At 48.6% G+C, this 13,495-nt stretch overlaps 1 protein-coding gene across 6 annotated transcripts in view; it reads right to left on the bottom strand.

Moving 5' to 3' along the window:
* Window positions 1–7,195, bottom strand: part of ARID1B (AT-rich interaction domain 1B) — a 428,198-nt gene extending 421,003 nt beyond the window's left edge. For all 6 annotated transcript variants that reach the window (XM_069598783.1, XM_069598786.1, XM_069598785.1 and 3 more), the window contains exon 1: window positions 2,212–7,195. In XM_069598783.1, coding sequence (XP_069454884.1) covers window positions 2,212–4,020 — 1,809 coding nt within the window. In that variant the 5' untranslated portion in view covers window positions 4,021–7,195. The remainder of the gene's footprint in view (window positions 1–2,211) is intronic.
* Window positions 7,196–13,495: the final 6,300 nt, after the last annotated feature.

Genomic DNA, 13,495 nt, shown 5'->3' with positions numbered 1-13,495 from the left:
TGACAAGTCTCTCATCTAAAATAAGGTTATTATTAAAATACACCTTCCTAAAGCAAATGAGCTAAGTAAAAACAGATATTACAGCCACCATTATTCCTTTTTAACATATTTTAATGTTTAAAAAGTTTTAAAAATTCTAATGTCCATGAAAGAAAAACTATTTGGAAGAAGCCCAGCACAATTTGCATGTAATATAGTTTCCCTAAAACATTGTGTAAGCAGTTCAAATAAGGCTCACATAACCTAATCTAGCAAAACAATCAAGGGGGGAAAAAGATTTCTGAGGCATTTGCTTCCAAATCAGAAGCAAATATAAAATAATTTTTAAAATTTCACAAGAAGGTCCATTTCTTCCCTTTTAACTAATTGTTGTCTGCAGAAATTATTATAGTTTCCCCACTTCATGTTTTCTTAAACATCACATCCAATTCTAACTGAAACTCCTCATCCACTAACTTCTAAAAACGATCAGAATTTTAAAGCACAACTTACCAGAAACATAGTTTTAATCTTGTTATAAAGCGAATTAAGTATTACTGAAATATACCACTGGCTATCAGAATCATGACATTTTTAATGTTACAAGTTTTAATTTTATATTAAACTACATGTGATGACATAATTCCAATTTTTTTCATGGTTTAATCCATAAAGGGTTATTTTATAAAAGCTTTCCAAAATCCAGAAATTGGTAAAATTCTTGGTTTAATTTTTTTTCAATTGCCATATCCTCACCCTACAATTATAGCAAATGAGATATGTAATGGCCATGCTGAGACTGTCAAACAGCTGAATTTTCTAACTGCCCAATACTGGACACCAGTGTGATGTTTTTAGGTATTTAATCCTCTTATTAGTTACTGTGATTCATAATAATTTAAGCTTTAAATAATATTTCACCTTACATCTGCATGTAATAGAGCTCAGTTATTATTTGTGGCAAGAATTTTTGTGACTGTACTGCTCAGCACTTCTATTTACATCAGCAGTGCTAAATGCCCAATGGTGAGAGGGGAGCCAATCAGATGGCAGATTAGATGTCAACTCAGAGGCAGCTGTCTGGAGACTATTACAGCCAGTTTACCTCCACAATTCAAATTCCAAACCTTGCAAAGGAGATCAAGTCAGTCTTTAGGCTCAGCCTCCGAGCGAGAAACAGCAAGAGTGCAGGACTCTTCCTAATAACGCTGCAGGACTTGGGGGGGGGACAGGAAATTAAAAATCCAAATAAATCTGATTCAAAAAGATCCATTTTCACTGGTCTGCTCCCTCCCTGGGTTCGCTGACTAAAAACGTACGCCTAACCCACGATCCAAATAAGTTCAGTTTAACCGGAATGTGTTCCTTTAACGCAGCCTATCCGTTGAAGGTGACTCCTTTCAAGCAGCCTGCAAGCCAAATAATGGATTTCCCCGGCTTATTCTTGGGAATGAATCGATATATTTTAGGGTCGTTTTCCTCCCCATCGTTCTAAGACGTGGGTACTCTTTTTGGCTACTAAACGCTCAAAACTCGAAGCCCGCGTCGAATATCGCCGAATGCCTGGGCACAACTACGAAACACACGCTCGGCTGCCACAAAGCTAACCTTTTTTTTTTTTTTCCTCCTGCCTTCACCTTGTGAGCTCTAAGAGGGAAAAACGCGGTGTGGCCTGAGGTAGGACAAAGTTCCTCATTCTTTCCTCAGTTCGAGCTCATGGTGGGCGCTACCCGAGAAGCGGGGGGCAGTTATTTCTCCTCAGACCCTACCGGCCCGGAGCGCCCATTTCTGTGGTAAAAATAAATAAATATATAAAATAAAGCTGCCCGAACGGTCCCCGGCGCCCACACGGCTTCCCGGTGGCGCGGTCCCGGCCGCGCGGCTCGGCGCCCGGGGCGGGGGTGTCGAGGCGGGCGCTCGGCGACCGGCCACCGCGGCGCCCGTCCCGGGCCTCGGCGAGGGACCCCCTTTCCGCCCCCCGGGGCCCCGGGCCACGCACTCCGACCCTGCGCGCCGCCGGGCCTCGGAGCGAGGCAGCCGCGAGTTAAAATGGCTTTGGGCGCCTCGCCCCCCCACCTCCTCACCTCCGCCTCACACACACACACCACCACCACCCCCCCACCAGGGCCGAAGACGCAGAAAAAGTAACGCGGAAAGAAAAGAAACTACAGGGCTCGCAGCGCGCGGCGAGGCCGCCGCGGCGGAAGCAGGCCCGGCCGGCGCGGGGGTTACCTGGGATCTGCCCATGGTCGGGCCGGGGGTGCCGGGGCTCATCGCCGGGTGGCTCCTTTGTTGCGCGGCCGCCCAGGCCGGGCTGGCAGCGGCGTACTGGGCGCCCATGTCCTTGCCCAAGCCCATGCCCGCGGCCGCCTGCTGGCCGCCCGCCGCCGCCCCCGCCGCCGCTGCCGCCGCCTGGGACTGGGGCTGCGACGGCGGCGGCGGCGGCGGCGGCGCGCTGGGGCTGCTGTAGTCCGGGTAGCTGCCGCCGTAGCTCCTCATCATGGGGCTGGGCGAGGTGAGCAGCTGGTTGAGGGTCGGGGTGGCCCCCGACGGGTGCTGGTTCTGCCCGGCGAAGCGCTGGAAGCCCCCCGTCGCCGCCGCCGCCGCTGCCGCCGCCGCCGCGCCGGCGGCCGCCTTGCTGAGGCTCGCGGCCCCGCCGCCCCCGGGGCCCATCATCATGCCGCCGCCCTGCTGCCGGGGGGAGCTCAGCACCCCGTACCCCGAGGACGAGCCCCCATAGCCGCCGCCGCCGCCTCCTGCTGCTGCTGCTGCTGCCGCCGCCGCGGCCGCCGCCGCCACAGCTCCCGCTCCTCCTGCTCCTCCTCCTCCTCCTCCTCCTCCGCTGCCTCCTCCTCCTCCTCCTCCTCCACCGCCGCCGCCGCCGCCGCCCGCGCTGGGCCGGCTGTAGCCCGGATAATGGTTGTACTGGCTGTTGGGGTACCCTTCGTGGGAGTTCTGCAGGGGGTCCATGCTGTTGGGGGCTCCGGCGGCAGCTGAGGCGGAGTGCATCAGCCCCATCCCGGGGCTTTGTTGTCCGCCATGTTGATCAAAGCAAGGCCCAGCGCGGCCACCGGGGCCGCCGCTAGCTGGGGCAGCGCTGCCATAGTAATTATTAAACTCCGAGACGGCGGCCGGGCCGCCTCCGCCGCCCCCGGGCACGGCGACCGGCGGCGGCGGCGGCGGCTGCTGCGCGCCCAGGCCCGGCTGCTCGAACCGGCCGCCTGCCGGTTCCCCCATCTTGGGCGGCGCGTCGTCCTCGTCGCCCGGCTTGCTCAGCAGCGGCTGGCCCGGGGGCTCGGCCTGGCTGCCCGCGGCGGCACCGTCCTTGGCGCCTCCATGTTGCGGCTGCTCCATGTCGGCACCGGGCTGAGGCGTGCCGCCGCCCGCGCCGCCGAGGCTGTTGTTGTTGGAAATGGGATGTTGGTGCTGCTGCTGCTGCTGCTGTGGTTGCTGCTGCTGCTGCTGGAACTGGTTTAGCTGCTGCTGTAGTGCGTGGTGGTGGAGGTGGTGGAGGTGGTGGGCATGGTGGTGGTGGTGGTGGTGTTGGAGGTGGTGGGCATGGTGGTGGTGATGGTGGTGGTGCTGCTGCTGGTGGGGCGCTGCGGCGGGGGCTTCGCCAACGGTTTTCAGTTTGTGGTTGGGGAGCAGCCCCGTCTCCATGGCCGAGCCCGGGCCCGACGAGGAGGAAGAGGAGGACGCCGCCGCCGCCGCCGCGGCGGAGGAGGAGGAGGAGGAGGACAGCGCGGCGGCGCTTCCACCCTCCGCCTCGGAGCCGCCGCTCTTGGCGCTGTTAGTGCTGGCGGCGACCGCGGCCGCGGCGCTCGCGTTATGGGCCATGTTCAGTTCGTGACGGGGGTGCAGGGAGTGGTGGTGCACATTACTCAGGCCGCTGCCGTCGCCGCCCCCCAGCATGGGTCCCGGTGCCGCCGCGCCGCGCGCCCCCGCCTCCAGGCCCCGGGCCCCGGGCGCCGGCCGCGGCCCGGGGGGCGCCCGCCGCTCGCCGCTGCCCGCCCGCGCTGCTGCTGCTGCCCGCGCGGCCATGATCACCGCGGCGTGGCGAGGCCGGGCGGGGGGGGTGCGGGGGGAGACAATAAAACCCACTTTTTAGTCTGCGGCCCCTCCTGTGCGCATCCACACGCCCCGACGGGAATCGAGCGAGCCCCCTCCTTACTCCCCTCCCTCCACGGGCCCCGCCGGAGCCGAACCGGGGGTCTACGCCTTACGGTCTGGGCCTGTTCCCGCTGTGTGATTTCAGGGTGAAAGTTTTTAGTGCAGGTTTAAATGAAACTTTTTCTCTTTTTCCTCTCTACGCCGGATATGGGTAAAAATACACGACTGACTTGAGCCGCTCGGGCCCAGCATAGCTTGAGAGGGAGCCGGGCGAGCCCGAGCAACTATTATCCACTTCTCTCTGCTCGGGCGCACTCGCAAAACGCGGACTGGACTCAGCCCTGGGCCGCCGCGGCCCGCGGGGCCCTGCGCCCTCCTGCCCGCCCGGCCCGGGTGCAGCCTCGCGGGCACTGGCGCCCCCGGACCGGGGAGCTCGGGTCCGGCCGCGCCGCTGGCGTCCGGAGCGAGGCGGGCGTGGGGCGACCGGAGGCTGCACTTTCCCCTCGTGCCTCCGTCGCCTTGCCAACCGGGCGTTCGCGTGTTTGTTTTCACGTCTAAAAGGCACCATACAAAGGTGGAAAACGAGTCTGACGAGCAGACAAAAGAGGGAGAGAAGGGCCGGGGAACAAAGTTGTCTGTCGGCCTCAAAGCTTACGAGGAGCCGACGGAGAAAGAAAATATTTGGGCAATCTGTGCAAAAGCACTGCCTCTCCCAAGAGTTATGTAATTTTTCAGCTTGTTAGCCTCTCTTCCTTGATTTCGGGCCATCAGTGTGATTCCCACAACTTCTTCAAACTGCAAAATTAGGAAAGAGTTTTAACTGAAGGTTAGCCTCATTCCAGACGCTCTGTGCCCTGTACACAGCAGGTACTCAATACATGCTTATTACTGACTGCACCTGCCCCAAAGAAATGCTGATATAACTTTTTTTTTTAAGGCAGTGTGTGTGTGTGCCTGCACGGTTAGTCCCTCGGTTCTGAGACTCTGCGACCCCATGGACTATAGCCCACCAGGCTCCTCTGTCCATGGGATTCTCCAGGCAAGGACACTGGAGTAGGGAGCCATTCCCTTCTCCAGAGGATTTTTCCGACTCGGGGATTGAACTGGGGTCTCCTGCATTGCAGGCAGATTCTTTACCATCTGAGCCACCAGGGAAGCCCACATAGGCTTTATTAATGAAAACACAAAAGTATTCCCAAAGGAACATTTTCTCACAATGCACTTGCCTGTCTTCTCTCTGAAGGAAAGCCTTCAAATGTGTAGAGTGGTATGCTATGCTCCCAACAACTTGCACGTGGAAATTTAACTATTGGTGCCATAATAGAAAGAGCTAAGGTTTATCTCATGTCTTCATAAATCTGTATGACACCTTTCATCCTATTTTAGAGGTTAGGTGCACAGTTAACCCTCTTGATATGAGTTCATTTCTAAGTAATGTGAAACAAAACTAAAAGATATATGTTATATTTCATAAACATAAGATCAGTGATGATGTAAATCTATCGAATCTAATCCTACAGCAAAAATGTTTCACACTTTTTCTTCAAATACTATCCATTGTTTTATCACTTTTTGATGTTTTAAATGTTTTTATTATTGTGAATCTGTCACCTAGTAACATCTTGAATATCTTCCAAAGCAGGACTTCTTAACCTAAACAATAGCTCAGTTGTACTAGTGTGGACTCAGTTTTCATGGAGAGAAAGCATCTGAAACCAGAGCTTTCAAGAAGTCCTGCTAGCTGAAATGATATGTATGATTTTGGTAGAATGTAGCTTTCTAAAATCATCTAATTCTTCAGCTTTCCATAAAGGTTATTTTAATTTATTTCAACTGCAGTGGTTATTTTTGTTTGCTTGACCAAGTGTAAATATGTTACTTGACTAAATAGGAAAGGATATATGTGGAAAACTGGTGACTGATGGTGGAGGAGGGGAATCAGGTGCATACCCAAGAGTCATTATAGAATGTAGAAACAACAAATTGCAAGTCTATGCAAACAACTGGAAAACAGGAGTTATATTATCACGTGTAAGTGAATAAGAGAAATGTAAGGTGAATTCATGTCAAATCATTCATCAGTTTTTGCCAAGAGAATACTACATCTTTGTTAGTGTGCCTCTTTGACATTTTCTCCTGGATTTTCTCCCTTTATATAGTCAAATACATACTAATTACATGATGATACCACATAAGTTGAATTTTTTGAGTTTTCATATGCAAATACAAATATATGTCTGTTTTGCATATGTGTTTATACATATATTCTAAACTCAATTACATATTTATGCTTTTAGACATTTATAGTCCAACTATGTACACATAGTCATAAAAATACATTTTTTCCAACTGATAAAATATATCAACATCAGTTCTTAGAAGTACAGCCATATTTTGTGGCTTATTTTCACAACTAATCCTAAAAAGGGAAAATGAGTCACCAAGTTCACCTCTGGCCCTTTTCTTAACACTTTTTTTCTATATAGAAAAATCATGAAACTTGAAAAAAAAACCAGGTATATAGGGCGAAATCTCTTTTAATTCCTTTTGCTTCAGCAAGTCAACTAGAAGATTGGAACCAAGAGGCTATGAAATCGAGGCCCCCAGCACAATGAAGTCAGTCTGCTATAAAAGGCGACACTTGCCAGCTTCTCCTCCCCAATGGCAGCTGCCACACCCTAAAGCAGACAGAAGGCTCTGCAGTCTGCAAGGAAGCACAGCACAAAGCCCGCAGGACTTGGTTTTGTCTCCTAAACCACAGAGAATGCTAAAATACCTCTTCAAAAGCATCTTGCTGAAGGTAGTAGTGGGCTCCTCTTTATTCAACCTAGGCTTCTCAAACACATCATCTTGAGAAAACAAAAGAAAAGCCTCTTAACAGTTTCATTTAAAAATCCAGGACTTAATAAAATCGCAGTTGTCGCGTCTGTTAGAAAGTCATGTAATAGGTTCACATTTCTCAAAAGCAAAGTCATGAAATAGTTTCACATTTCCCAAAAGCACGATTCGAACTGTAGATCATAGTTTCTGTTGTGTTAGTTGCCTCGATTATCCTATATGGAGATTCTACAGTAGTTTTCAAACGGAAAATAAAGTACTACAAATGACCGCATTCATTTTTCCTAATGAATTCTTTATTTTTACACCTCTTGCCTAAATTTCAAACCACAATGACAACTTTAATAAGTTACTCTAGCCACGAAGGAGCCGAGGAGGTGAAGGCCCAAAAGCTGCAGAGTGGGCTTACCCTGCCTGCAGCTGACCTGCCACCCATCGAATGCCCCACACCCTCACCGTTAGCCAGAGGATTACCCAGCACTTTATTAAACATTACTTTATGGTTACAAAAATGGGGTTGAGTTTGGTGGGGTTTTTTAATGTTATGAAAAACTGATATTCCAATACAATTCCCTCTGAATAAGTTTTAGGGCACTGAATAAAAGGCTCTTCAAACCTGCCCACTTAAAGAGGATTGAGCCAGATGGTAGTTTAAGAATGCCACAGTTCTGTTCTCTTTACCTCATCACACTGTTTGCTTTAAGATTAGTCCCCTTTTACTGTTCTGGTTATTTATTCAGTAACTGAAACTATCACGATTCACTAGCCATCATATTTCTCAATGTTCTTTACATAATTTGGAACCAATTTAGACTAAAGCCCTGTCAAAAGTTTTACAAATAAGAACTATTAAAGAATAAGGCTTTGGACACTTGCTTTCCTTTTAGATTTATGAGAAATGCTATGAATGGAGCTAATGGGATTTCCCTACTTATCTTGGTCAGGGACTTTAAAAAGCACTAAACAATTGTCCTTTTCACATCTCTGATTTAGATGTTAGCCGTGAATAAATCAGTAAATGCAAGATTACGGGATACAGCATTTGACCTGAAGCAACTATACAAATGCAGTAGTGGCCCATAAGTTTAGGATGCAAAACAACTAGGATCTGAAAACAAAAGTCTAGGCAAGAAATAATTTGAAGAAATGTGGGGACTCTTGACTAACGAGCACTACTATATTTACTAAGAATATTATAGTGGGTAAATAAACTGGATGGGGAGAGGGATAAACTACACTTTTTTTTTTTTTTCAACAAACTTGTCTAGAATCTAGCTTGTGACATTCCCTGAGAATAAAAAGAAAAATACTAGCTTCCTTCTGTCCTCAACAGGGGAGATAAACTGTTACCTAAAACATACTTATTGTTCAGTTGCTAAGTCGTGTGCCTCTCTGCGACCTCAGGGACTGCAGCATGCCAGGCTCCTCTGTCCACTTTCTCACAGAGTTTGGTCAAATTCATGTTCATTGAGTCCTCGATGCTATCTAACCATCTCCCACGTGGTGCAGTGGTAAGGAATCCACCTGCCAGTACAGTAGACATGGGTTCAATCCCTGGGTCAGGAAGATCCCCTGGAGAAGGAAATAGCAACCCACTCCAGTATTCTTACCTGGAGAATTCCGTGGACAGAGGAACCTAGCTAGGTACAGTCCCTGGGATAGCAAAGAGTCAAACACGACAGAGTATACACACACACACGCATTAGACATACTTAGGGCTGCCGTGAAACGTCATGGAGAATCTGGCCAGAAAAGAAGCGAGTTCAGACTTTCCTACCTAACAGCATTCCCTGCAGCTCTGCCTTGTTGGCTACCATTGGCTGGGCACCGAGCCCTAATCCTCAGTCTAGTTTGAAGTGATTCGGGAATCCCCAATGCTGAAACTAGACTTCCAGAACCCTAAGTCAGGTTCACCAGAGAGTGTGTGTGTGTGTTAGTCACTCAGTCGTGTCCAACTCTGTGACCCTACAGACTGCGACCCGCCAAGCTCCTCTGTCCATGGAATTCTCCAGGCAAGAATAGTGGAGTGGGTTGCCATTTCCTTCTCCAAGTTTCACCAGTGACTACTCCAATTCCTCTCCAAAGTCCCTGGAAACATAGTAACAGCAATGAAATAAATTATGTTTATTTCTTTAATACATTTTGGAACTCTGTACTATGCATCTTAGACTGTCCACATTTTGAATGTTTAATAATTTTTTTATTACAGCTTAGTTTAGAAATGTTCTATAACTTTTAGACAAATGTGTTCAATGGCATTTCTTCAGTTTATTCCCAGGATTGCCCTCGTTTGCCATCATCAGAATCACTTATTGAGCACCTACTAGTGTATTTTAATATTCTCTCCAATGATTACATCATGTCATATATTCATCTGTATGGCTACTGATAACGTACTGCTTAAATAAAAGCACTTTATTGATAACATCACTCTAGTTCCTTGTAAGTAAATACTCAAAAAGTAAACATATTTAAGGTCATTTTGTATTAGTCAAGAATATAAAGGAAATCATTTAGAGAGCTAATCTCAATTTATTGGAAAGATTTTAGCAACTTATCCGAAGGCCTGAATCTTTGTTATTGGTGATTAATTGCTTCTTAGTACATATAAATGTCTACAATAAAACTACTTATCAAGCACAATAAACTCCAAATAATAAATAACTCATGTGCATTAACGCAACGCATTTGTGATATTTATTTCACCCTCTTTATCTTCATCTTGTCCCTAATTCATTAAGAGAATCAGTTGGCACTCTAAAGGGTAAATTATTGACAGTCAAATCTGACTGTTCTCCTAAGGGCCAAAGGATTTGGTTATATGCTGTTCTTACACCAAATGACATAATTTCACTGGGGAATTTGTTTATCAGTGCATTCCTCTAGAAATGCCCAAGTGGTTAAGCATAAATATTTTTTCTATCCCTAACTTAAAGGATATTTTCACATTGTAGCGTGTTACTATAGGACTTAAAAGTGAGTGGCCTCCCTGGCGTCTGTCTGACCCTCAGACGTCTCCTCCCAGGCTGTCCTGTCTGTGGTCCTGGTGACCTGCTTTTCTCAGGGACCACGTGGGGTAAAGGTTTCCCTCCCAAAGGATAACCCACAGGAGCAGCTGGGCAGGCGGCTTCTTGATTCAACCCCATTCATTCAGCAGATAATTGCCGAGGCCTGCCTACTCCGCACCGGCCCTGTGCTCGACTCTGCGGCCACCACACTGAGAATTTTATTTTAAAAAAGGAACTTCCAGCTCTGTCCACTAGCTCGCCACTAATCAAGTGACCCCACGCAAAAGTGTCTAGTTGCGCAGAGAACGCGCTGGGAAGGAAAAGGCGCAGGGCTCTAGGAGGGAAGTGAACGAAGGCGCTGACGCAAGCCGGGGCCCCAGGGAAGGCTTCCCGAAGGAAACGTGGCTGAAACCCGAAGAGAGAGGAGAAATAACCCGGGCAGGAAGGGAAAGGGCGTCCCGGACGGCAGGAGGCGCGGGGCCAGTCCCCGCACCCGCCCGCAGCCCTTCTGTACCCGCGCTTGTCCCTCGAGCGCCGCGCGATGGGACCCGGGCCGGGCCTCCGCGCCCAGGGGGCTGACCCCGGGACCCAGGTGGTCACGCGGCCCTTGGGCTGCTGGGAAGAGAGGCGGGGCCGGAGCGAGTGGGCGTGGGCCTGGGGGCGGGCCCTGGGCATCCAGGCCCGCCTCCTTCAAGTGCGGAGCCTCCCCGTGCATAAGGACACTCAAGAATGATAAAAGAGCATCCTAAAGTGAGTCTGTTTTAATGGTTACACTTTTAAAAACATACTCAGCCTAGAAAATAGGAGGCGGTACAAGTGTGCTTTTCACAGAGCCCCACTGGCTGTGTGGTCTGTTGATGGATCACAAGTCTAAAAACAAATAGCAGCATCAGCACCTTTTCTTTCCGTCTAGTCCTTGTATCTCTAGGACTAAAGGGATAACCGTAACTGGCGACCACGCCGAAGCCAAAATTTGAGAGCCTTTGTGCCTCCTCTCCCAGTTCTCTGTCTTGACGGAGCATCCTCCATGTGAGAGATAAGAGATGGTGGAGGTGGAAGAAGGCAGGCGGGACCGTGGGGATGGAGGTGCAAGCTGGAATCAAGATTGCCGGGAGAAATATCAATAACCTCAGATATGCAGATGACACCACCCTTATGGCAAAAAGTGAAGAGGAACTAAAATGCCTCTTGATGAAAGTGAAAGAGGAGAGTGAAAAAGTTGGCTTAAAGCTCAACATTCAGAAAACGAAGATCATGGCATCTGGTCCCATCACTTCATGGGAAATAGATGGGCAAACAGTGTCAGACTTTATTTTTTGGGGCGCCAAGATCACTGCAGATGGTGACTGCAGCCATGAAATTAAAAGATGCTTACTCCTTGGAAGGAAAGTTATGACCAACCTAGATAGCATATTCAAAAGCAGAGACATTACTTTGCCGACTAAGGTCCATCTAGTCAAGGCTATGGTTTTTCCTGTGGCCATGTATGGATGTGAGAGTTGGACTGTGAAGAAGGCTGAGCGCCAAAGAATTGATGCTTTTGAACTGTGGTGTTGGAGAAGACTCTTGAGAGTCCCTTGGACTGCAAGGAGATCCAACCAGTCCATTCTGAAGGAGATCAGCCCTGGGATTTCTTTGGAAGGAATGATGCTAAAGCTGAAACTCCAGTACTTTGGCCACCTCATGCAAAGAGTTGACTCATTGGAAAAGACTCTGATGCTGGGAGGGATTGGGGGCAGGAGGAGAAAGGGATAATAGAGGATGAGATGGCTGGATGGCATCACTGACTCAATGGATGTGAGTCTGCGTGAACTCCGGGAGCTGGTGATGGACAAGGAGGCCTGGCGTGCTGCGATTCATGAGGTCGCAAAGAGTCAGACAGGACTGAGCAACTGAACTGAACTGAACTGAAGTGATTCCGAAGAGTCCACAATTTAAGAATGTGTGGATTTTTCACTGACCAAGGGCTTCCAACTGAGGATGTGAGTGAGGTCTTCAGCCAGAGCCTTACTTGCCATCCACTGAGTCCTGCTTGAGAATAGGGTGTCTAATTTGCACAGTCTCCTACATGCTTGCAGCGGCCCTCCATGGCAGAGAGGGCAAGGAGATAACATTGATAGACTTTGGTAATCAATTAGATATAGGGGTAAGGAAATGGAAAGGTCGAGTTCCCACCTCTCCGTTCTTTTACCATCTCCCCACCCCACCCCCCTTCCTGGTCCACACCAGTGATGAAGCAGCTGGAAACTCCAGCTTTTATCCCCACCATCCCATCCATTTCACCCTATCCATCTATCCTACCCCTCCAACCGCTCTGATAAGCTAACTCTGTCCATAATAGAATCTTAGGCCTAAAAACAGCTTAGAAGTTTTAAGAAGCTGTGAAAAACTCATCAGATCCATACACTGTAGATGTTTTATGATGTCTGAGCTGTCTCTCTTACCTAGGAATTTGTAAAGTTGAGATGACCCATGGGAAACTCTTTGAAACAAATAAACCAAATGAGTTAACACTCAACCGATAAGTTACAGTTTGTCCCCTTCCCAGAGCCTCCTGTTTGCACAGCGCCAAGGACTGTTGTGCTTATCATCACTGATATAAAGGACACCTGTGTCCAGTGTAGCTCCTTCTCTCCTGGAGTTATGCAGTACGACTGCCCTGCTCCTTCTGCATTTGCGAGAGGCCAGCGCTATCATCTGCAGTCCCTGAAACGGGGCACTGGAAGAAAGGAGGAGCCCAGGCTGGAAAATACCCAGGCCTGGGCCGCATCCATGCTTTGTGTCATGACCTGACTTTCTGCCACCTTTCCACAGGTGCAAATTGTGGGGCAAACCACTTCACGTGTCTGGAAAAGAAAAAGGAGAGGCCTGGGAGTTGGTGCTCCCAGAAGGCAGCCTTTGGAGCACCCAACACACACTCCCTTCTTCTTACTCATCCCTATTTAAGGATAGGGCGTGAGTCTAGAAAAGAGAAAACTTCAGGCAGAAATAGATGCACTTAATAAACCAAGCCACTTCTGGGCTGCTTTGAGTTTCATAATGATTATTACTTAGCATTTATTGTGTTTATCTGGTGCCCAGCAATTTACATACATGTGACAGACATCCAAGTTGCCTAATCTAACATCTGTTCGCACCTTTGGTCCGAGAAACCCCAATTTTTAACCGGGCACGTGACCATCTGTAAAAAACAAAACCATCTACACATTTCCCAGATCCCGTGGAGGTAGGTATGCCCATGTGTTTAAGGACAGCTGTGGTGCTGGCTCGGTTACTTTCTACCTCCAAACTTGGTTTATGAGAGAGAGAAGTAAACTTCTGTTTAAGCTACTAATTTTTTTTTTTTTTTGCTTTGTTTTGTTTGGATTTTTTTCTTTTTAGTAGAAAACAAAATCTACACTTAACTGATAGTGCGTTATGGTGTTTTATATAATTCTCAATACCCCTTTGAGAGTTTAGTTAACCTCTCAAGCCTTGATTTCCTTCTGTGGAAAATAATAGTACCTACTTCTCTGGGCTTCTGAGGATTAGACGAAATAATTCCTGCAAAGCTCTGAGCA

This window comes from Ovis canadensis, chromosome 8 (assembly GCF_042477335.2).
Source record: "Ovis canadensis isolate MfBH-ARS-UI-01 breed Bighorn chromosome 8, ARS-UI_OviCan_v2, whole genome shotgun sequence".
NCBI classification, from domain to species: Eukaryota; Metazoa; Chordata; class Mammalia; order Artiodactyla; family Bovidae; genus Ovis; species Ovis canadensis.
The sequence above is the reverse complement of the archived record's forward strand: the minus strand, read 5'-3'. Positions and strand labels throughout refer to the sequence as shown.